We start from the raw sequence: 24,015 nt of genomic DNA, 5'->3' as shown, positions 1-24,015 counted from the left end.
CCTAATGTTGAATGCCCATACCATTTAAGAAACTAAAATAGAGTAAAAGAACACAACATATGAAAACTGAATAAGGATAAACTAGATGGTACAACCTAATAGGCAATGATGAAACTCAAAGCCATGTGCAAACAGTGACAGTAGTGCAAATAAGACTGTCAGGTGATCAGCATCACCAGGGGCGTTGGTGATGGGATGAATAGTTTATGAAATGTACATGGACAGTAGTGCAAATGACCAACAGCAGTGGATATGACGGTAAAAAGTCAGCAGCAGATTTACATGTAATATAACAAAAAGGGAGAATGTATTGAGTTTGTGCAACAGCCCCACATATGCTGCACTGCTTATGTAGTCTTATGTTCTGTGGTGGGTTCAGCATCCTCAGTCTGGTGGATGAAGCTGTTTGGTGGAGTGGGCCTGAAGACTCCGATACCTTCTCCCTGAAGGCAGGAGTGTGAAGTGTCATCAGCAATGCTGATGGCTCTGGGTGAGATGGGTGTTGAAGATGTCCGTAAAGGAAGGCACCAATGATCTTACTGGCTGTTTTCACTGTGTTGCAGCAGGCAGTACAGGCTCCGTACCACATAGTGATGACACTCAGTAGTGCACTGGTAGGAGAACATGATTTTTTTTTTTGGGGGGTGGGGGTAGGTAGGTAATGTGTTGTTGGTCCAGGAGAGGTCCTCAGAGATGTGCAGCACCAGAAACTTGGTGCTGCTCATGTTCTCCACTACAGCACCATCGATGGGCAGTGGTGGATGCTCCTGAGCCCTCAGGAGTCTGAGCGTCACCTGTCATCCATGGCTTTCGGTTGGCACCACCACTGATATTTTTGCAGTAAGTGACAATGCACTTTGATATATGCTGTGACAGCCTCAGTGTATTCCTCTATGATTGGCTGCTTGTTTGAAAATGGCCCAGTCTGTAGTGTCAAAACAGTCCTTCACAGCATAAGAAGCCCTCTTTAGCCACACACACACCCTTTGGTGTTGGTCTGATGACTCTGGGTTATTCTTTGGTACATTTGTTCATTATCAACTGTTGCTAAAAACTGCCAAGTCAGTTGCAATAGTGCAAGTACTGTGATAAACTGGGACATTGAGTGCTCTATTAGCACAATTTGAGAACACAGCCTACATTAATGAAAATAAGTCAAAACAGTGACAAAGCTGAAAATATGACACTTTTAATAGTACTACATTTACAAGGTTTTTTTTTTTTTTTTTAAATCAGTTACAGGTTCCAATAACCATGCAAACAATACAAGACTGAAGTCCCAGTGTCTCATAGGTCAGGTTGAGGTCATCTGTTACTGGCCCCTCTGTGGTGCAGGATCATCACCTCAGACTGGGCTTTTCTGTTGACAGGAAGAATAAACACTCTTGATTTTCCATTTCAGGACAAAGACCTAAAGCTTTCACAATTACATCAAAGGCAGCTGCAGTAGCACCTCAAATTGTGATCCTTTGAGTCAGACAGGTCCCACAATGACCAGAGGTCCCAACACAGAATTATAACTCAGGCTGTGGGATTCTATAACAAGGAAACAAATTACAGCTCAGAAATTTGCACATTTCAAGCACCACCCAGATTAACAGAAAGATACCCCAGTCAGCTTCTCTTCTGGAACGGGACTTGCAGGTTGAGTCACAGCAGCTACAGAGGGAGCTCTGAAATGGGTCATCAAGTAGGCTCCAGCTGAGAAAGGACAATTAGTGTTTCATATTGAGGACCCAGCAAGAAAGTGCTTTCTTAATTAGTCCTTTAAGCCACAATTACCTGCTAGTTTCCTTTACATAATGGCAGACTTTCTTGCTTTCATCAAGAGCATCAGGATTCCATGCAACCAGTTTACAGTGGATGTACACCTGAGAGTACAAGCAGTCAGTGATTTAAACATAATATTCCTGATGTCAGTAACATTTACTCACCTCCCCCAGAGGAAAGTTGAAGGCCTGCAGGTAGAGGATGAGAGAAGAAGAGTGGTACCGAGGAAGGAACACAGAGTTGCTATTCTTGCTTTCCAGGAGACATCTGAAAGGTAACCTCAGATTAGCACTGAATTTTCCAGCATCATTGAAGTTTTAACCAGTGTCAGAGTCCTACCCCTTATTGCCAATGATGGGGTACACCTGGCTGTCAGGCTGCAGTTGTGGTGTACTGGCTACCACACATTTCTCCATGAGCAGTAGCAAAGGTTGGTGGTATATCTGCTCCACTACTGCCCATATCGGCATGAAAGAGCCCAGGGAGACAACATTTGTCTCAGCAACACCCGTTAACTGCTCTGTAGGGGGAGTAGAAGTTTAGAGCAGGTCTTTAAACATGTCTGTTGTATTTGGTAGTGGGAGAACTCACCATTAAGGAGCATCATGTGGAAGACAAGACCACCCTGGCTTTCAGACATACCCATTGCAGGGTTTAGTAGTGGGGAACCCCCCTGCTCATGTCTGAAACAAAATGATTGCTTACACACTTCTGCTTTAAAACTGAAATTCCTTTCAAAACACTTCTTACCTTTCATGAACACACTTGATGGGATACACAAAGGCTGGAGGCTTTGGCCTTGCATCTGGTCTGTAGGTCAGGTAACTTTTATGAGCAATATATTTTCTTTTAACCTGTAGAAAACGAAACCCTTTCATTAAGATGCCTATGTGGGTGAGAAGCATCAATGAACTATCACACATACCAGTTTCTTAAACTTGCAGTCAGCAAACCGATAGCTGAACTGTGCTTCCCCCTCACCACTAGGCAGTTGATTCAGATAAGACGGCATGCAGCTTCCAAGAAAGAGACGGGACGCATATGGCACTAACTCTGCACTGATCTTCCATATGACACTTACAGAGTCATTTCCACAGACTACTTGAATATCTGCAAACAAATTCCTATGATATGAGTATATGAGACATGGATAAAGTTGTAGACATCCCAATGCACAGCAGAAGATTACCTGCATTAGCAGCAACAGTTGCAGCAAATCCAGCCCAAATGACCAGACCAATGTAAAGACAAGTCTCCATGACAAAACAATGTAAAAACAAAATGGAACTGGCACACTTTATAGACGGCCTGCCTAATTAGCTAAATCCTCAACATCTGCATAAGGTGAGGTAATCCCAGAAAGCACGTGCACCACAAACACTGATTGAAATCTGGCCTCTGAGTTGACTGGCCCTGAACAGGAGAGTTGGTTCCAGAACAGCTGATCAGAGTTAGTTTAATTGAGGTGAGTCACTCAATAGCAACAGTGAAAGAGCCTGAGCTGGAGTGAAGAAAAGATCCATAGTTAACACTGCTGCATTTTATTCAGCATAGTCTGCTCATTCATAAGTTTAGCAGACTTTAGCTTAATGGATGGTAGGTTATAACAAATCTCATTACAAATAATAGTATTGTGGGGAAAGGTACCCCCCATTATTAAATATTAGAAAAGCCCATTTTATATTTGTTTTATATTCTGTCCCAAAGCTCTAGCGAATCTTCTTTGTATTTGTAATGTGGTTTTCTGTCTGCCTTTGTCAGATCATAAAGATCAAGTCACCTCTAAAATTTTAGGTTTTACAGAAGTCGGTAACAGAAACCAGTAATATTAAGTTTTAAAAATGGTGGATGTTTGGGCACATATGCAACACAGTAGCTTTGCTGATATTTGGTGGCCACAAGTGGAGTATAGGTGGGCTTCTTACCCCAAGGGCTGTCTCTATCTTCCCCATCTTACCTTATATTTTGAGGCATTCATTTGGTCAGCTTTCAAATGCAGTTAAAAAAAACTTATTTCATAGGCTATTTCCATTTTAAGTATATTTGCTAAAATTAAGCAAACTTGACGTATTTGTACTTTTATGCTGTTTTATACATCTACTTTACATTCAGATGCAAATATTGTAGTATTTACTATATTTATTTGAGAACTACAGTTTCTCACTATGATCAGCTTATAAAATATGCTAGACCAGCCACAATGCTAAAATGTTCCTCACTTTAATGCATCAGTTTTATGTAATTCATTGAAATGGGTCGTCCAGTCTGTAGTTGTTTTGCAGCGATGCATTATTTTTGTAATTAATCAAAGCGGAACACTTTTATTCGTTCTGTGTGACGTCAGGAGTGTTTAGTGTGCTACACAGGAAGTCAACTCAAGCTAACCAGAGCTAGACAAGAAGGTTGTAGTTCGCCAGTTTATGAAGCGCTTTGGTCCGTACACAGCTCATAACCGTTTGAATTGTAATATATTTCTTTTTAAAAATGTTGATCAAGGTTAAGGTAAGACCATTGTTATATGCACGCCAGCTCGGCGCAGTTGTTGAAAAGCCCGCTAGTTCACTGAGCTGTTCGCTCTTTTATTTCAGGGCCTGGGTTTTTAACTTATTTCTGATTGTGTGCTGAACAGTTTTAATCACATCTTATTTTTCGCCTCGCTGTTAAGTGGAGCTGCCAGTTAGTTATTAATATGATGCTCTCTGGTACATTTAGCAGCTGTTTTTTACTTGCTAATTTATAAGCAGTCAGGAGAGGAGGTTAGCCAATTCATTGGCCAGTGTTACAACAAAATATCTGATCCTTTTGATTTTGTGATAGTAACGTTACTACTCTACTGTACTACTGGTACAGTAGGGCTAGAACAAAAACAGACACTTATAGCTTAGCGGAAGGAAGTGATGGCAAATATGCCATATTAAATTACTCTTTCTCTTCCGAGCTAGTCAGGTAACAGAAATATCCCTGATGGCACATGTGTTGCTAATAGCTATCAAAGTACAATGTGTAGCCATGTTAGAAACATTTGCAGTAAGACTAGAATTCCTAAAACTGGGCTATAGTGCAGTGCCACATGGACATACTTTATAACATTTTTTTTGTTGCTTGTTTTGTTTGTTTTTTCTGTGAATTTACCTTGTATCGATTGAAATTCTGTTGCAGACCAAGTGTCACTTCAGAAATCAGAGCCAGTGTTAATGTGATCATTGAAACATTATTTTTCAGACTCTCACTGGAAAAGAAATAGAGATCGACATTGAGCCCACAGACAAGGTGATGGCATAAAGTAACTTGTCCTCATTATAGAAACGCAAACCTAAAACACAAAGCACTATGTAGTGTCTAAATATCTTGTTTATGTGCAACAAGGTGGAGCGGATTAAAGAAAGGGTAGAGGAGAAGGAAGGGATTCCCCCACAGCAACAAAGACTCATCTACAGTGGAAAACAGATGTGAGCTCCTCCATTGTGAACTAGTAGTAGTTGCAAGATGCTCCGATTGATGCTCAGACATTGTCCTCTAAAACATCTGGTCCGGTCCTGTCCCCTTTTGCCCCCAGGAATGATGAGAAGACAGCAGCAGACTACAAGATCCAGGGAGGCTCAGTGCTCCATCTCGTGTTGGCGCTAAGAGGAGGTTCGGTGCTCCACGGTCCTTGCTGTATATTCTTCTCCTTGTCATGAGTTGCTGTTGTCATGGGGCCAGCTGAGTGCCAATGCTTTAGGTGTCTCTCACTGTCTAACCATGTTACAGCACAGAGATTAGAAATTCCATGCTCCTGGGTTGATGCAAAGAAGAAAAAAACCAACACGAAAGGCTGATCTAATTCCTGTGTAAATGTTTTTGTAAACTCACATTGGCTTTCTGAGTTTGACCAGTTAATGCAGGTGCCCATGCAGTACAAGAGACAATTTGAGAACACCGTGGTTGTTTTGCTTGTGAATAAATGCTGAAATGAAAGGTATGCGTGGTCCTAATCCATACACACACACACACACACACACACACACTGAGGTGCGTCACCACTGAGGATTCTCAAAACAGATTTTTAATTAGAAAATGACAGACCAATGACTCAAAGAATCAGTTGACCAAATGCTCCTCTTGGTCTTTTTACATTTAAATTAGGACAGTGATCTGGAACAGTCTCAAAGAAATTGCACTGAATTCCATTTAGAGCGCCACTGCTTATATCCAGTCTTCACACTTATTTTTTTTACTCTCATTTTGAAGAGATATCAGATTACTATGGTAATAAAACTCCATTTAACTGTCTTCCATGTCTCATGTTTTTGTCCTTTTACAACAAAGGGTTGTATGAGAGACTTCCAAAAAATCTGTGTACCTATATGCTTAATATCTAAAATATACATCTTGTAAATGCCAATTTTTGATTCCTGTACCATTATATATGATCTTCAGAAAATAATTTGGTAAATGACACACAAGGAGATGCCAGTCAGTAAAAGCAAGTGTAGATTATATGGGAGTAATACAAACATGTTAATAGGACTCATTTAAAACAATTTCTGGGGCCTCCAAGAGTTGAGTTTATGAGAAAACTTCAGTTCTTGAGGGGATAAAAGGCACAGGGAAAATTCTAAGGAAGTCAATACGCTGAGCTGTTCAGCTGAATTAAATGAAACAAGTGTAACAGAAGACAAGTGAATGAAACCCATAAGGTTTTGTTTTAATCTAACAGTCCAGTCCAAATCGTATCCTTATGTATCCCAAAAAACTCAAGTGCAGGAGAGTCGAGCAAAGGAAATGTGAGCTATCACTTTTAGTTTGAATATATATGGAGTGCCTTTGTGGTGATATGATTTAGTGGCTTATACTGAGCGACAGAATCCACATAAAAGTACATACATTACCATACAGTTCAAAACCATAGACTGGCAGTGTAATTATGGAGTGAAACATTTTCAGCTGTTGTAGTTTGTAAAAGGAAACTGTATGGTACTTAATGGACATACATATGTACGGACAGTTGTTAAAGCAAACTAAGTATTTTCAAACTACCTGCATAATAATCACATTTATACTTCAGTTTTAGGGGAGAGGAAACCTATGTGACTGCATACACCAGGCTGTGGTTTCATGTCAAAGAACTGTTCTTCAGCTGTAGAAAACAAAACAAAACAAAACAAAAACCAACATAATGGGGTATTTGAGAAACAGCAGGCTGGCTGTACTGTTAAGGGTGTTTACAGCAGGAAACTGCCTCTGCCATGAAGGTCATGCCAGCTGACTCATACTGTTGTCAGAGTCCAGATGGACTGACTAACCGCTGTCAGTGTCCAGCAGTGCTGACTTCTGGGAAGGAGTCAATCTGGACTGTATCCTGAAAGGCTGATCCTTGTCTGGTGTAAGATATGCGGAGCCTCATTTTCAGCTTCACCTGGAGGAGGGGAGAAGGATTTCGATGTGATGTCATGCAGCTAAAATTTAGCTGTTTCATCTAGGAAGAGTTAAAAACAGAAACAGCAAGAGGCAGACTTCCAGTCAAAAGGTTGGAGACACCTCATCAAATTGAAGAGAACTGTGTCCAAACTTTTGATTGGATGTGCTGAGTACAATAACAGGGTTGTGGGAGTTGTGTGAAAACTCTGGAGATAAAGTGTGAAGATTTATGATCTAACATTAACAGCAGAAAATGCAATCTGCAGGCCCTACTGTACTTTTCTTCCTTGCTGATGTAGTTTGTTATAAGAAGAAAAAAAAGGATCTCACACATGATTGACCAAACCTTTCCTCCTAATGGGAAATGTGCCTGCATACACACAGTGTGCAGACCCACCTTGTTTGGATTGTTGACAACCACCATCTGGGTCACCTTCGCTGTGCCTCGTGCAGGGAGAGAGTCTCCACTGGGGGCCTTCATGTGTAACTGGACACTCTGTAGGAAGATTAAATAGGACTGAAGCTTAAAGCGCCAACCACACTCATGTTGTTGTTAAGTTCCTTGAACATGACTGACACCCATCTAGAGGGCTGTAGATGGGATATTACAAATGCTGAGGTTAGGTCCAAATTCCCCTTGGGCAATCCCAACCCTTGAGGAAATGTCTGACTGGAAACCAAAAGACTAAATCCTACTTGTTTCCATATCACATTCATTTAGCTCTTAATATTTCTGTAAATGTCATCTCCCTGCATCTCCATGCAGGGTGATGACATGTCATCTCATTTAGGGAGACTGTCATCTCCCTAAATGCTGTTTAAAAGAATTCTCCCCACTACATGAAATATAATTATAGTGGATAAATACAAAATCATTTTACATTAGTACCATTTACTTTTACATTTGTATTTTATCTACTGTGTTACTGTGCCAACTTGAAGTTAAAACTAAATCTGATCTCTGTTATGTTTCACACAGTTACTGTATCTTGTGTATGTGATAGCACTGAACACTGGTAAGATGACATCAGGAGAACAGATGCAGATAGTGCTCTAACCCTTGACAGGTTCCCCAGAAGACCATTCCTGATAGAGAACGCTTGCTTGGCAGTGTGCTTGTCTGTGGATGATTAACACAGTGTTTCATGCCTGTTAGTGAGACCAACCTTGGGTACAGCAGCCTGCAGTGTGAAGCTGCTGATGTCTGAGTCAGTGGAGTTGGAGGCTGTGAGCGTGACTGTCAGGCCTGAGTCGGACTGTTTCTCACAACTTAGTGTCAAAGTCACACCGTGTTTCTCATATGCCGTCAGTGTAGGAGCTATGGGAAACAGATATTTTAAAAATCTGCATTAAACTACAAAAAGTACAGACCAAAAATACAAAAACATTGACAGTGGGGGAGGTTACCTAATGGCTTGATCTGGAGCAGTGAACACAAGTTTCAGTCTCCTATATTTTGCATAGTCTACTTTCATGTCCAAACTCGTTTTGTCTTTCAGTTTCTGCTAATGTGTGATGTGTACATGTATTTTAGGGTCGGACCTGGTGCATGAGGTGTTGGCTCTAATCCTCCCAACAGATCCAGGAGGTCTCCTCCTGCAGTGCTGGCTGTGTTGACAGACATGCCTGGTGCTGTGCTGCTCTGTGCCAGGCTGGGCTGTACAGGCTCCTCTGAGCCACCCAGCAGGTCCAAGAGGTCACACACCTAAAGATTACCACAGATAGGAAGGGAAACTACAACTTCCACATCCACAAAAGACTTTGTTTGTAAAACATCTGAAGTATTTCAATGCTCATTTTCAAATGCTGTTGTCAAGCTGTCAGAGTGTCTTCAGCCCTGCCTTCGATTATTCTGTTTTACCATTACATCACTGCTAAACCAGTTAGTTTAGCAACATTAGAGCTTAATTTGCATAATATGTGCAGAGAAAATGCAAGGCCAGCTAAGCAAATATATGGAAAAAGGATGATAATACATTGCTGATAATTTGCATGAAAACACAAGTGCAGACCATCATCCAGTGTCTACTGAGTAAATCAGAGATCACTGTTCATGATGGACAGCCCGTAACAGAAGGTACAGTAATGTAACCCTAAAACATTTTACACATCACATTAAAATATTTGTTACTATGTTACATAAAATTCTGCAAGAATTCTTGTTCTTTGCCTCAGGTTTTAGCAATAAAATCCCAGTGATCTTCAGTTTTAAGTTTACACATTTTAAAAAGGAAACATCCACAAAGCATTGTCTGATCTGAGCCAGCCTTACAATGCCTCAAGAGTTCTGTGAACATTCTGGAATTTGGAAAATTTATTTACAGGGTCATCAGTCAAATACTGGCCAAGAAAATGTCATCTAATATGAATGGATCTTTAAACTCCCTTATTTACCTGGTTAGCATTTTGCTGCAGCAACCCCTGCTTGACTTCAGCTGGCTGGATCTCCTTGACCGCTTCCCCTACGGACACTCCATTGGTGTGACCTGGAGAGTTCCTTTCAATCACAGGCATCCTCTCCAGCACTGCTGCCCTTTATTGGCCAGAAAAGACATCTGTTTGTTCAATCACTGGAATAACAGTGTAAACACAATATGCAAGAGGCCAGAAGTAACTCAGACACAGTGCTTATGAAGTTCTCTTACATACCTCATGTGGTCATATTTTTTGAAGAGAGCATTATATTCCACTGCCCTCTGCTGGAGCTCCACATCTATACAGCTGCCGTAGATGCTGACAATGCTCCTGATCCGACTGCCAAAGGTGGGAAGATGAAGAGAAATTCCTCCATTTAAAAACATTTGAATCAGCAGTATTTTCTGAACAACCCCTTGTAATTGAATATTAGACTCAATGAACTACCCTGCTACATTATCTGTCACAACCCCTCATGATGTCTGCTAGCAACTAGAAATGCTGTGATTGCCAGCATTGGTATATGACACATTACCATCAAATCTTTGCCAAAGACATATGAGCACCAGATCATAAGAGCAGCCATTTAATAGAAACATGACAGACATGCTTCAGCTGTATCTGGTCACTGTTTGATATGTGCTGTGAGTGACAGAAGTGGTTCTTACTCCACATTATCAGTGATGCGTGTGCTCAGTTTCATGGTGGCGGTGAGAGCAAAAGCCCTGGTTGCAGGCGATGACATGTGCGACTGCAGAACTGTTTCCAAGGCATCCAGGACATCATCCTCAGTGACCTGAGTGAGAGATGTGTCAACATAAGGTCTTAAAGCTGCCATCGCATTTTTAAAATACTAAACTTAAAACTGTAATACTGGCATCATTTGGCAGCCAATGCAGCACATGTAGATACAGAGTTTCATAGTAAGATGATTCACTACATTTGGTGGTCATTACCTTTTGGGTTGTATTTCTTTTATGTTTTCAATGTACTGTATGCATCTGTGCATACACATTCTAAATTGTATCCAATGTGAAAAGAAGTTATATTTTACTCCACTAAAGTAATAGTCCTTAGCTAATTATCCTTAATAATGCTAAAGTCCTAGTTTTGGTTTTGTAAGCAATTCTTGCTGCAGTGTTTGCACTGCACCTCCCAGTATTCACTACTACTACTACTACTACCACCACTACTTTCGGCTATTCCCCATTAGGGGTTGCCACAGCGAATCAACTGTTCGCTTGTATACATTTGGTACGCGTTTTACGCTGCATGCCCTTCCTGACACAACCCAAAACGGGATATATATATATATGTTACCTCCTTTGGCTGAAATAACTGCAGTGAGACGGTTCTTGTAGCCATCTAATAGTCTCTGACATCGGTCTGAGGGAATTTTATCCCACTCCTCAATGCAGAATTGTTTCAGCTGTGAGATGTTTGAGGGGTTTCTTGCATGTACAGCCCTTTTCAAGTCACCCCACAGCATCTCAATGGGATTCAGGTCTGGACTTTGACTCTGCCATTCCAGGACTCTCCATTTCTTCTTTTTCAGCCAGTCTTTGGTTGATTTACTAGTATGTTTTGGGTCATTGTCATGTTGCATGGTCCAGTTCCGCTTCAGCTTTAATTTTCTAACCGATGGTCTCACATGTTCTTCAAGCACCTTCTGATACACAGTAGAATTCATGGTGGATTCTATGATGGTGAGCTGACCAGGTCCTGCTGCAGCAAAGCAGCCCCAAACCATGACACTTCCACCTCCATGCTTCACAGTTGGTATGAGGTTCTTTTCCTGGAATGCTGTGTTTGGTTTACGCCAAACATGTCCTCTGCTCTGGTGTCCAAATAATTCAATTTTGGACTCATCTGTCCAACGAACATTATTCCAGAAGTCCTGGTCTTTGTCAACATTCTCTCTGGCAAATGTCAGTCTGGCCTTGATGTTTCTCTTAGAGAGCAAAGGTTTCCTCCTTGCACGCCTCCCATGCGAGTTAAACTTGTGCAGTCTCTTTCTGATTGTAGAGGCATGCACTTCTACATCAACAGTAGCCAGAGCCTGCTGTAGGTCTCGAGATGACATTTTAGGGTTTTTGGAGACCTCTTTTAGCATCTTGCGGTCTGCTCTTGGTGTGAACTTGCTGGGGCGACCAGACCTGGGCATGTTGGCAGTTGTTTTGAAAGCCCTCCATTTGTAGACTATCTTCCGGACAGTGGAATGGCTGATTTCAAAATCTTTTGAGATCTTTTTAAATCCCTTACCAGACTCATAAGCTGCTACAATGTTTTTTTCTGAAGGCCTCTGACAGCTCTTTTGCTCTCACCATGGTGCTCACTCTCACTTCAACAGTCAGGAGCACACCAAACTAAATGTCTGAGGTTTAGATAGGGCAAGCCTCATTCAAAATGCTAACGATCTACTAATTATGTGCACCTGGTGTGATATACCTGTGTGTGATCTGAGCCATTTTAAGAGGGCATACATGTGAGGGTGTGCTATCTTTTTCCTCAGTTAGAATAGGCATTTTTGTAGAATTACATTTACAGAAGATCTTGAAAAGACTTTTCTTCAGTTTTACTTGTTTAGTTGTATTACTTTAATCGCTCTGTATTGTTAAAATTGAGATTAAATAACCATATATTAAAACATGTTACACAATACACATGCTTTCAAAGGGTGTCCTAATTTTTTCACATGACTATACTTCAAATGGTAACTACCCAGATCCTGTATGTATTCCAAACTGGGTGTTGTTGGGGATAAAATATAAAACATAACACTTTGTTTCAGCCTTTTTTCTCCTTTGGGGAAATTTCTGCCAGGCACAAGGCATTTATAACTGCAAATACAGCAGCTGTCTACCACCAGACTGAATCAGCACTCAATTATTGCATTCAGCAACAAAGTGCAATCATTTATATGACACTATAAATCAGCACCCGTTGCTTTGTGTACCTGCACAGGCTCAGTCTCCTGACACTCTCCCCTCAGCAGCAGGTCTCCGTACTCTCCTATACACCAGCAGGCCACCTGCACCAGGGGTTGCTGCACGGAGCACATGACACTCATATAACTGTGTATGCTCATGCATTCACAATAAAATGAACTGCTCAAGTTCTTTGCAGACCAGCATGTTAGTTTGACACATCAGAGCCACTTTTCCCTGTTTTCACAGGAAGTCAATGTGGTGGAAGACGGGAAACTGCACCACACTACAGATAAGTACGTGACTGCCCATCTGACTTGGTTCCAAAATTAAAACTGGTTGCATCAGCCAGTTTCACACTAGCTACTGTCACTGCCACAGAGCCAAACCAGCCCTGTCTGGTGCAGAACTGAGACAGACTTTCCTCTAAGATAAAAGCTGGTGAAAGTCTCTTGAGTTTTGAACAACATGCCATGCTACAATATATTAAATATATTATTTTATGAAAAGCTTTGGGCTCTGATAAACAACTCAGGTGTGCTTTAACTGAGTTTGGTCTGTTCAGTATGTAGAATAACAAAGTCCCCAGAAAGTTCCTCTGAATCTCTTTTTGGATCGTCTTTAGCCTGACTGTCTGCTCTCTCTCTGTTTTGCTCTGTATGGAAGTATCTGTCAGTGTGTGTGTGCAACAGATGGAAGCCCTGGACTAACTGGCCAAAGCTGTTCTAATGCTTCTCTTTATTGCTTTTGTAGTCTGTGTAAAAGACTACAAGTACAGACACAGGATTTTAATGTGTAGCTTCACTGAACAATGAAGCTGTCCAACAAGCCGGTCTGCTTAAAACTTCAGGCCACCCCTTTAAGAAAAAGAAATGCCCAAAAAGACACACACACACACACCTGAGAGATGTCAGTGAGCAGTGCCCTGTAGAGCTTGTGGACGGTGTAACAGTGCAGCTCTGAGGCGTTGGTGATAAGCTGAATCAGGTTGGGGACAGTTTCATCTCTCATGTCACCCCCTGCCTGGCAGAGAGGGAATCAAACCCAAATGCACATACAAACACAAACACAAACACAGACAGACACACAAAGCTCCATTAGCTAGAGAGCTGGTCCAAGTATTTGGGTCAACCTACATTTCTCCCCAGACACAATAACTTCACTTGGGGGATGTTTCTATCACAGTTCATATACTTTAAAAAAGACATTTACAGAAATGGATTAACCCTTATTTTAGCCACATGTCTACCTTTACTCATTATATACAGTACCTCTACTCGTCATCATTCTGAGACAACTGCAAAGGATTAATGTAAGAATTAGCTTAACAGTGATCCTGTGAATTTAACCTACAAGGAGGACAAAATAAAAAGTAAGGATGACAGAGTGCAAAATAGAAATCAGGGTATTTAGGATCTGGGGCTGCATGTATGGCTGTTTGCAAAGAAGAGATACAAAGTTAGTACAGCACACTGTCTCTTGTCAAATGCATTTTTCATAAATAACGCAACTCAAAGCAAACAGTATACAGCCTTGATACATGTGGCCTGTGGTATCTACACTGAGGCATAGCCCCATTAATGGCCACAGCACACAACTTTAAAAGAGATGTGAGTATGAAACCCATGTCAGCAGGGTGAGTAGTCGTATTTACCGTGGTGAGGACATGCAGGATGGTGTCAATGTGCCAGCGCTGGGAAGGTGCATACCTGATAGAGATACAGAGACAGCTAACTCAGTGGCATTGGAGGGTGAGTCAGGAACATGCACACAACTGCACTGGCATCCTGCACACAGACACCTTGTTTTCATCACTTAGGGGGGCTTTACATTGGCTTACATTCATTTCCAGGAGACTTACTTTAACCCTAATACCTAACCTTACACTGAGATGGCCAACGGCATGTCCCCACAAAGTGAAAGGCTCCCGGTTAGGGGTCCCCACAAGTATTAGAAAATAAAACCACACATGCAAACGAACACAGGGGTGCATCAAGCGCTAGAATAATGAACTGCAGAAACAAAAGAGGCTAGTCATTGTCACGGTGCCAGTGAAATAGACAGATATCATTCAGAGAGGAGACAGACACAGAGAGGGACATTCAGCCACATACAGCTGTTACAATACATCATAATAATGCTCCCATTTCTTGTTTTTTGCAAAACGTCAATCAGCTCTTGGCACACCAGAGCACATTAAATGTCTGTACATGTGCATGAATGTGTTTGTGATTACATGCATAGATGCAGTATTTCTACTTAATGCAGTCACTTTATGTGCACGTTCACTTGTCGGCAGCGTTTCACTCACCTCTCTGCAGCGTTGAAGATGCCGCTGCCTGCTTCAGCTCTGAGATCAGGAGGGCAGGAGGACAGGAAGAGGAGTAGTTCCTTCATCATGGAGCGGATGTTGGAGGCTGACACCAGAGCCAAGGAGAGCTCCAACGCACGGCTTGGGGAATGGCAAGAGAGGATAAACGATTGTAATGTAGTAAACACAGTACACATGAGACTCTGCTGTAACTGGGAGTGTGGTCCCATTTCACTTTTGAAATCACTACGTAGCTCATAGAACGATTCTATCATGACAGGTTGTCAGCAGACACGCAATTGTGCCATCTATTGTCAACATTATTTACAGCCTCTTGTGTGCAAGTGTAGTCCATGGGTCTCGAACTCGTCGCTCGAGAGTCACCAGTAGCTTGCTCCCTGTTTTTGAGTAGCTCACCTGAAGGTTCATAGAAAACAGTCCACCTGTGTACAGACTGCAGATGCAAACATTAAAACAGTAAACCTAGCTCCAACTGCAGTCTAATCAAACACACAGATGTCCTGCCATCCACTGACACCAAACTGTTTGCCAATCAGCTGTTGCTGCTGTCAAGTTTGTTTGTTTGTCAGTTACACGGTGCAGTAGTGTTTGCGGTGTTAAACATTAAAAGCTTTCACTTAAATAAACCAGTATAAACTAAACATTTACACAGGACAAATACATACTGAGAGGTTTAAAGTACCCTGCCTCAAGCAGCTCTGTTTATACAACACCTGTATTACATAAAACACGTAGATGTAAACTATCAAATCAAATAAGGTTTTGATTTGATAATGATAATCACTTTTACTGGCCAAGTATGTTACACACACAAGGAACTGGCCTCCAGTACAGAACCGAGGCAGCCATATGTGGTGCCAACTCTCACACACACACACACACACACACACACAGATGGCAGCGCTGTCCCTGCAAAGCACTGCTCTGGCCATCGGGAGCATTTGTGAAGAGAGGTACACGTTGTGAGCTCGACACTTGGAAGAGATGACTGATGTGAGATAAAATGATTTTGGTACAGTTTATATGGTTTAATACAATATGCAAATGAATGTAACTAATAATATATGATATGAGTCGCTCTTAGCCCCTGTCATTTTGTCAATGTAGGTCTCCAAAGAATAAAAGGTTGGAGACCTGAATATAAATACAACAGCAACTGTGCTGCCACAGGTGGCGGTAGCAACAATGTACCAAATATGTGAAAGTGCTTTAAAGAATAACATAACATCAGACTAAAAAGTAGTGTATTGCTGTCCTCTCAGATTGAAAGTTTCAAACCTACTTCAGCTGGGAGTGGTCAGCAATGTGCACTGCTGCACTTGTAACCACACCCAGCAGTGATGTTGTGGCGTTCTGGAGTACACCTGTACATCACTGCAGCAACATGAGATATTAAACCCTGGGGGTTAGCAAAAACAAGAGTTTCAGGGGGCTGGTAAGTTACTCTTATAAGCATGACATTATAAAATAATTAAGTTCAATTCAATCTAGACATACACTGGAAAAGCATGACCTCACAGTCTCCGATTTACTGAACAGCTGTGGAATAACAGCTGCGCCTGACAAGCAAAGAAGGGGTGAAAGTTACCGTTTGACAGAAGCGTCCTGGTCCTTCAGGCAGTCCACTATGGTGCCCCTGTGGCGCTGCACCGCGTTGTGGTCTGTCCCAACAATCTTCTGAAGACAGGTCATGGCGATATACCTGGACAAACATACAAAACAGCCAAAACTGTCATGTTTTAATCTGCATACTACATAATGCTGAAGTGCTACATTCCTTAAATATATTTAACAAATAAATATTTTTATATAATTCCTAACCACCAGCTAACAAACAAGATGAATTATTTAATTTATTAGTCAAATAAATCATTTATGTTTTCAGTTGAAATGTGTCATGAACTGATTAAGTATTTATGTGCACAGGAGGGCTATAATGTGGTCAGACAGGTCTCACTAGTCTTATTGCTGTCACACAACCACAGAGAGATTCAGAGATCTTGCAGATAAAAGACAGGTCTGCTGGGCCACATGGCTCCTATGAAGACACACCCAAAAGAAACAGCAGCATAACAAAACCCTAGAGGTACTTGTAACAGGCCTCCGCACTGTCTGGTGAAAAATGACACTAAAAATAAGAGATGAACATAAACAGAGAGACAGTGACATTCTGGTATGGCTCTAGGGGAACAGCTCCAGGGGAAGTCACTAGTGAGTGTCGGAATGTTTCTCTTTGGCCGCAGCGAGTTTTCTGTTGGCCTTGCACAACGGAAAAGGTATGATGACCCTGAGAGATAAGAAAGGACGGCGGGAAGGATGGGGGAAGAGGTGGAAAGAGAAAGAGAAACAGGAATGTGAAGGGGGGGAAAAAAATAGCACTGACCTAATGTTCCTGTCGTTGTTTAAGAGAAATCTTCCCAGGATGTTCACAGCCAAAATCTGTAGAACAAGTGAAATGAAGCATGGGTGTATTTATTAACTTGCTAACAACATTCCCCATGTATTAATACAGTTAAAATAATGAGAGGTGCTGTGAGCCGCTCACCCTGAGGCCACTCTCTGACTTGATGTCTAGAACAGTTAGAACAGTCTCATACAGCACAGCATTGCCCACAGTCTTAGTGCTGTCAGTATTGGTTGCTACCTGCATGGTATGACAAGTAACACACACATCAGTCATACAATAACAGACGTGCATCTCTTTGACCCATGTACCTGTGATACTAAAGATACTAAACACTAAAAATACTAAAGACACTAAAGACCTGTTACATGTTTGAATAAATAATTATTTTGACATTTTGCCACCAGTAATTAATAGAAGCTTTTAAATGTGTTGTTTTTAACACCCAGCTTAGGGCAAGTCTTTCCAGAGAAAAATACTCTGTCAAACAGAAAGTGATGTATTCTACTTGTTCAAGTTTGTTTGGAATACAATAAAACATCTGAGTAGTCAGTATAAGGAGTGATAACCACCATGGTTGAACAGAGAAATGTGACACCCATATAAACTTCACCAACAGAAACTGGGCCTAAAATATTATCTAAATACTTTTAGGTTATATAGCGATACACAATAGTCCTGTAAAACACTTTATAAATGCTCAATTTAACCCTTTGACGCATTGAATCACACCAGTATGATGATTCTAGTCGTCCCTGCAACATACGTCAGCATTAAATATTCTTGTTTATATTCACTGGAGTAATTGTAAACTTGTATGCAAAAACTGGGAAGTCATAATCCAGTTACATAAAAAGAACCCTGTTTATTAAAACCAGGTAATTGCACACATAGGCTTTTAACAGCTGTTAAATTAAAATAAATAATGGATTATGCAGACCTGTGTAATAAATCATTTGGCTCGGCTAAGCAATAAGAGCTCTTTTAGCTCCCAAATGACTCTTCATATGGTACCACTTCTGTCATTTCAACCAAATTTAGCCACGTTTTGACCTATGATAAATAAGTATGTGTGCTCATTCGATGATTCAATGTAATTATACTGAACCTTATAATTTCCAGAATACTATTATTTTACATTGCTTGGTATAAAAAGATTAATGTAAAAACATCCAACACTATAACACATTTGCACTGAAAGTTTTTTTTATACTGAATGTTGTAAATTTGTGTTTTGTATAAACTACAGCACATCTGGTTCTTGTGCATAAATGTATGTTACAATTCTAATGCTACTGTGATTTCCATATCAAATAAAATAAAACTGAATCTACAGTTCTAACATACTTTTCTCTGTGTTCTACACCCCCAGCCCTTTTAACCTGATGGCATGAGCCATGCCTGTCACCACACATGATTGGCTGTACTGCATGCGCATCAAGTTGGCATTCTCCAGTGACTCAAACACTGGGGACTTGAGACTTGACCTGGACTCAAGCTTTAGTGACTTGACTACAACACTATAATAGTTTTTGTTAAAATGAACCTTGTACCTGAGCTAAAAGGTCGTTCATGGCGTCACTGGCTGCTTCATTGTTGCGACCAAGGATTCTCAGCAACCTCAGGATGCGCACCTGGTAATGGAAGCAGGATGGACTACACATTATTCTGGTAGACAGTATCAGCATAAAAAAGAGAATCAATCTATGTAAATGAAAGAAAAAGACATCTTAAATCAGAGTCCCTGCCATGAAGCAAAATAAGTCCTATAATGCCCAGTCTGATTTTAGAACAATCTCCCAAATGCTTAATAAATCTGGGTTCAAATTGGGATGAGATGTACAGTGGAACCTCGTTTTTCGTATGCCCTACTTTTCGTACGATTCGGTTTTCAACGACTTTTTTCGTTGTTTAATTTTTGTAACAGAAGAACATAAGTATCACCAATAATAATTAAATCAAAGTGTTATAGTCAGTGTAATGACTTACACATTTACTACAATGCCAATAAAGCATCCATTGAACTAAATTAACAAAAACAAACAAGCAACAAATAAGTAAATAAAACATAAGTAAATAAAGCAATGAGAGATGTGATACTGTATAAGGAGTGAAACCGACTGACTTGCAGAAAGGGATCACTGACTCCTGCCACGTCATGCTCTGGAGAATAACCGGAAATGACCAGACCTTTCATGATCTGAACCAGATCTGGTACTGTCTGAAGATACACACAGGCAGCACAAACATATTACAACACACATGCAAAGATCCTGAGCCTACCAGATCATGAATCATGAATGTGCCTGTGTGTATGTCTGTTCATAATACCTTCCTGAACAGCTCCAGTGTTTCAGGGTTCCACGCACACAACTCAGTGATGAGCACCACAGCACCATATAACACACCTAGGGATAGATGGGGAAAAAAATGAAGAATGCTTGGAAATGATATCTCTGAGACATGATTACAGATATGTGTAATGAAGATCTACTAACCATGGTTCTTCTCAGAAAGTAGGGAGCGGGCAGCAGGGGCAAAGAGCTCCCCCAGATCCTGGACTTTTCTTACAATATGAACAGCACACAGAGCGGCCTGGAGGAGCAGTGGAGTGACTTATCAGCACTATTACATCATTACAACAACAACAAACCAATGACAGCGGGATCTTGTTAGTTGTACTGCTGCCAAAGGATCCATGCACAACAACAGTTTTAAATGGGCTGTAAATAGACCACCAAGTAAATCTCATGCTGAGATGGTTTGATTTAACTGGGCCGCACAGACTATAAATCAAAAACACATTAAACACTAGTAGGAGATGCAGTAATATATCATAGTATCTTTTAAATGAGCCACATTTTACAGTAATTGTTTTAAGGGCAAAGGCCAATTATTGCTTGTAAAAAAATTTAATCTTAATTTCTGTTTTTGTTGCATATTAATGTGGTTACACATCATTTTTCAAAGAAAGGAAAAACAATGCTCTTTCAAACTAGGGTTAATGTACTAGTGACACAATCACTGTATTAAAGTGTGAGCCAAGTCATACACAACAATGCTGATAGTAACGAGAATATTATTAAATAGCACTGTTGAAGTTCCCACCTTCTTCTTAATGTAGGAGTTGGTGCCTCGGAGCAGCCTGTCAATCTCTGGCGCCAGATCTCTGCACATCTCAGCTGAACCCATACAGGCCAGCGTGCACAGAGCCAGAGACTGCACATACTGGTTACTGTGAGACAGGTCACTGAGAAACACACAGAGAGAAAAACACAACGATGATAGTATAGGTCTAAGTGTATCAACATGTCTGCAATCTTCAGCATTTTATGAAAATCATGAGAACTGAATGACTGAATCATGGGATGTGGTCATTTATGTCACTTGCTTTGATTCTCCTTTCTGATGTACCGTAGTTGTCACCATTTTGTCTACTAGCATTATCCTTTTTACTTGAAAATAAATGATCAATTATGATAATTTACTATTGCCAAACATACGGCTGTGATGTTTCACACCAATGCTATGAATCACAACTTGATGGAAATGAGCAAAATCCTTGAGCTGTAATGCTTTTTCCCCATATATGCAGCAGTACTCCCCAACACTTGTAAACCTGGGCTGTCCTTACTTCTTGATGGAGTTAGTGATGAGCAGGCTGGCATCCTGTTTCTCATCCAGCAGCATCATGGCTCCCAGGTATCCCACACGCTTCTCACTGTAGTGGGGGCTGGCTATCATCCGAACGCACTCCATCTAATGGAAAGTGCAACAACTCCTTTAAATGTCAAGGTAACACTAATAGCACTAATGCCCCTGAGGAAATTCTCTGCTCTTTGTCTGTTCCCAGCTGGAGGTCAGGCTCAGCGCCAGAGCAGTAGCAGCCCTGGAGCTGGGAGGGATTCAGTGGCCCACTTCTAATGCCAACTGTCATGGGCTCACAGACTCTGACATGGACAACTGAAGTGGAGACTTTGCTTGAGGGAATTAAACACAATTCATAGTCCACTGATAAAAGAGGAACTGTAAAAGAGCAACAGAGTACACATTTCATGCAGCTAATATTATCATAGTTTATTATATTCAGCATGTGATGCCACAGTGTTCGATCTCATTTTAAGTTCTGCCATGCACTCACACATGTTTTCTGAGCACAGATGAGAGACAAGTGCTAAAGATATAGTGGCTGGACACTGGGTTCGTACCTGTATTTTGCAGTATTTTGCAGTATTTTGGTGGACTAAACCCGGAACCTTCAGCTCCAGCTGCCCTGATGGTTTCTCACCCCTGCTAACCCCATAAACCCACGCAATCCCATGACAGGCATTAGCCGAATCCCCTCACCTGACCAAAGTGAGCGGGGTAGCCCAACATGTGCACATAGAGCAGCTTGGCCAGGTTGTGCGATCGTCCCCCGTTGTCAGCTTGTCTGAACTGTGCCCGGATGGCTGCACACTCCCTCTGTATTACACCCCGCTCCTCACACTGCGTCCTGGCTGACCTGATGGCCCGGATCATCTCCTGCAGGGCTACTGAAGGAGACATGGCTGTGTATGTGTGGGGGTGGGTGGGTGTATGAGGGGATGCGTTTTTTGGTATGTGTGTTTGTGGTGTGGTATCAAGAATATGTTAAAGTATGCAACAATATTAATAAATAACAAAGTGATGTTCAGCGTTACACTGTGTAAGTTAATATTTCACTTCCTGTATAAGCCAGGTGTGTGTGAAGTAGGCTACTGATACCGTGTCCATCACACACACACACACTACACACATATAGTGTTACTACACGATAATACATAAGAGCTCTGCTATCAGTAAAACACACAACAAAAGTGTGTGTATTTGAAAAACAAGTGTAACAACTTAAACTACATCACAAATCTGGTAAACAGTGAGGTGAGAGGTTGTTTAGCATTATTCACTCCTACAGCTGTCTTAACAATAGAAAGTTCACATTATTGCCAGTAGTCTGCATCTGCATGACTTTGCCGTCGTAAAAAGCATTTCAGTTAACAAGTTAACTAACCGGTTAGCACGACACTTGCGCGGTCGACGATACACGTCAATGAAAAGAGCCAAACACTAAGTTAGCCAGCTGACCGAGGCGAGCTAGCGTTTACCTTGTAGAAGCTGTCAAGCAAGCCGTGTGAACGTGGAGCTAAAAGGCTATCTAAATTAGCACGAACCTATTTATGTGAATGGTTTCAAGGCCAAAATTACAACGTACCTGTCCACTGTCTAGCCGTCAGTATTTATAAAGTAGCCCGGTTGGACAGACACCCCCCATATACACTAGAGCCGTATCCATATAATGTCAAAAGAATAAAATAATCGTGACTTCCTGTCAGAACTTTCAAAATAAAACCAGTTATGAGTAATATTGTAATTAGAATTTTATATACATATATAACTCTGCCTCAAAAAGTCCATTGTGTGGGCTACAGTGTGGATTCCTTCATTACTGTAGTTCATTATAGCCCCAAAATGTGTTCAATTGTGAAATAGCAGTATAACTGACAAATTTGAAATAGATTATAGCATAGTGTTGTGACAATGCATTTTAATTTAAGGGCAACACTACCTTGCTCTTTTCTTTCTTGTTTTTTTTTTTTTAATATAAAAAAAAAAAAAAAAAAAAAAAATTCTTGTAATGTTACGCATTACCTACCTGGGCTTGTCATTCTTTATCATGACTTCCGCAATTTGATCCCAATTTTCCCCTCCCCTCTACGTCAGGTGGTCCAGCAGGTGTATAAAACATTAATGCTGAGGTGCAACAGGAAGCACAGTACCAATACCACTGCAGTATAGGTAGGTGAGTACGTAATACAAGCCAACACAGTGAGACTTTATGAAGACAATTATGCATCCCAATATCTGTTGAGAAACCAAATGTGTATTAGATCATACCAGTGATAAACATACCTCAGAAAATCCCTAGATTTTTAAATTAGATGGATCAGGACCATCTGTGAAATATTTGTGATTTTCTGTCCTGAGTTTTCTGTTTATGTCAAGGAACTGCAATAATGGAAAATGTCGAGGTGTGACCTCTCCTTGTGTGGACTTATTTATTTATACTTAGGAAGATCCACAGAGTCTCTGAAGTGCTGAGAACATACATAGTTTCAAGAAAAAGAATTGAATTCACAAAACTAAATGTACAATAATTAACCAGTAACCAATTTTCCATAGAAATGATTAGAACTGCAGAGCTATGTGCAGGGAAAAACACATTTTCTTTCTAAAGTGCAATGTGCCTTCTCTCTATTACTGAAAGGGGAAGATTTGGAATGAATTATTCAAATAACTTTGTTAATAAATGTTGAGTCAAATGAGAGTAAAAGACATTAGACAATCTGGAAATTTTAATTTGAGTGTGATGATAGTGAGGTGAAAGTATACACAATATACAATACAATAAAAATGTTTCTACTGCCTCTAAGACTCAAACCTCAATCAATAGATTGTACAAGACAAACAGAGAAATGCTTTCCATGCTTAAGGTGAAGAAAAAATATGATCCATAATTTCTGTTATGTTGTTTAATCTGAAAACAGATGTTTCCAGATCATATGCTGAAACAGCTGTGCTCAGAATTAAGGCAAGAAAGTCCAGTATTGTAGAACATAATGTTTCTTCAAGCAAATAAACATGCTTGTCTTTCTGTGGCTGTTCCTCACATTTTTCCTTTCAAAACACAGCTGAGTGTGAGTGATTGTCTGTTAATGCACATGCTCAAGCATTTGTTTAGGGGATTT

At 40.8% G+C, this 24,015-nt stretch overlaps 3 protein-coding genes across 4 annotated transcripts; 1 reads left to right on the top strand and 2 right to left on the bottom strand.

Moving 5' to 3' along the window:
• Positions 1 to 1,453: 1,453 nt before the first annotated feature.
• On the bottom strand, positions 1,454 to 3,069 carry LOC109962653 (uncharacterized). Its single transcript, XM_020604544.1, has 9 exons — positions 2,960 to 3,069; positions 2,696 to 2,880; positions 2,521 to 2,624; positions 2,362 to 2,453; positions 2,110 to 2,290; positions 1,935 to 2,037; positions 1,783 to 1,871; positions 1,610 to 1,701; positions 1,454 to 1,536 (listed from the first exon to the last, which is right to left on the bottom strand). The coding sequence occupies exons 1-9, from the start codon at positions 3,027 to 3,029 to the stop codon at positions 1,475 to 1,477; spliced, it is 978 nt and encodes a 325-aa protein (XP_020460200.1). The 5' UTR covers positions 3,030 to 3,069; the 3' UTR covers positions 1,454 to 1,474.
• Positions 3,070 to 3,262: 193 nt separating this feature from the next.
• On the top strand, positions 3,263 to 5,727 carry nedd8l (NEDD8 ubiquitin like modifier, like). 2 transcript variants are annotated; one of them, XM_020604546.1, is made up of 4 exons: positions 3,263 to 3,366; positions 4,993 to 5,040; positions 5,137 to 5,219; positions 5,327 to 5,727. In XM_020604546.1, the coding sequence occupies exons 1-4, from the start codon at positions 3,364 to 3,366 to the stop codon at positions 5,448 to 5,450; spliced, it is 258 nt and encodes an 85-aa protein (XP_020460202.1). In that variant the 5' UTR covers positions 3,263 to 3,363; the 3' UTR covers positions 5,451 to 5,727. The 2 variants fall into 2 exon arrangements, with proteins under 2 accessions (XP_020460202.1, XP_020460201.1); XM_020604545.1 differs by lacking the exon at positions 3,263 to 3,366 and adding an exon at positions 4,111 to 4,272.
• Positions 5,728 to 5,797: 70 nt separating this feature from the next.
• On the bottom strand, positions 5,798 to 22,582 carry ap1g2 (adaptor related protein complex 1 subunit gamma 2). Its single transcript, XM_020604543.1, has 22 exons — positions 22,482 to 22,582; positions 21,596 to 21,798; positions 20,883 to 21,007; positions 20,357 to 20,498; positions 19,747 to 19,843; positions 19,580 to 19,656; positions 19,374 to 19,469; positions 18,802 to 18,882; positions 17,390 to 17,488; positions 17,228 to 17,283; positions 16,433 to 16,546; positions 14,824 to 14,964; positions 14,167 to 14,221; positions 13,413 to 13,535; positions 12,542 to 12,631; positions 10,254 to 10,381; positions 9,820 to 9,924; positions 9,565 to 9,703; positions 8,713 to 8,875; positions 8,337 to 8,488; positions 7,568 to 7,666; positions 5,798 to 7,168 (listed from the first exon to the last, which is right to left on the bottom strand). Exons 2-22 carry the CDS (start codon positions 21,794 to 21,796, stop codon positions 7,061 to 7,063), a joined length of 2,391 nt encoding a protein of 796 aa, XP_020460199.1. The 5' UTR covers positions 21,797 to 21,798; positions 22,482 to 22,582; the 3' UTR covers positions 5,798 to 7,060.
• Positions 22,583 to 24,015: the final 1,433 nt, after the last annotated feature.

This window comes from Monopterus albus, unplaced genomic scaffold (assembly GCF_001952655.1).
Source record: "Monopterus albus unplaced genomic scaffold, M_albus_1.0 scaffold66.1, whole genome shotgun sequence".
NCBI lineage: Eukaryota > Metazoa > Chordata > Actinopteri > Synbranchiformes > Synbranchidae > Monopterus > Monopterus albus.
Note: the sequence above shows the minus strand (reverse complement) of the source record. Positions and strands in the feature narration are given on the sequence as shown.

Excerpts from the sequence above, each read along its gene's own strand:
- LOC109962653 (XM_020604544.1), bottom strand. The coding sequence starts at position 3,029 with ATGGAGACTTGTCTTTACATTGGTCTGGTCATTTGGGCTGGATTTGCT. Across the intron at positions 2,625-2,695 it reads ACTGCAAGTTTAAGAAACTG|GTTAAAAGAAAATATATTGC; the intron begins GTATGTGTGATA and ends CGTTTTCTACAG. Across the intron at positions 1,537-1,609 it reads CAGAAGAGAAGCTGACTGGG|AATCCCACAGCCTGAGTTAT; the intron begins GTATCTTTCTGT and ends TCCTTGTTATAG.
- nedd8l (XM_020604545.1), top strand. Across the intron at positions 5,041-5,136 it reads ACATTGAGCCCACAGACAAG|GTGGAGCGGATTAAAGAAAG; the intron begins GTGATGGCATAA and ends ATGTGCAACAAG. Across the intron at positions 5,220-5,326 it reads ATCTACAGTGGAAAACAGAT|GAATGATGAGAAGACAGCAG; the intron begins GTGAGCTCCTCC and ends TTTTGCCCCCAG.
- ap1g2 (XM_020604543.1), bottom strand. The coding sequence starts at position 21,796 with ATGTCTCCTTCAGTAGCCCTGCAGGAGATGATCCGGGCCATCAGGTCA. Across the intron at positions 13,536-14,166 it reads TCCTGCATGTCCTCACCACG|GCAGGGGGTGACATGAGAGA; the intron begins GTAAATACGACT and ends CCTCTCTGCCAG. Across the intron at positions 7,667-8,336 it reads TGCAGGCTGCTGTACCCAAG|AGTGTCCAGTTACACATGAA; the intron begins GTTGGTCTCACT and ends ATCTTCCTACAG.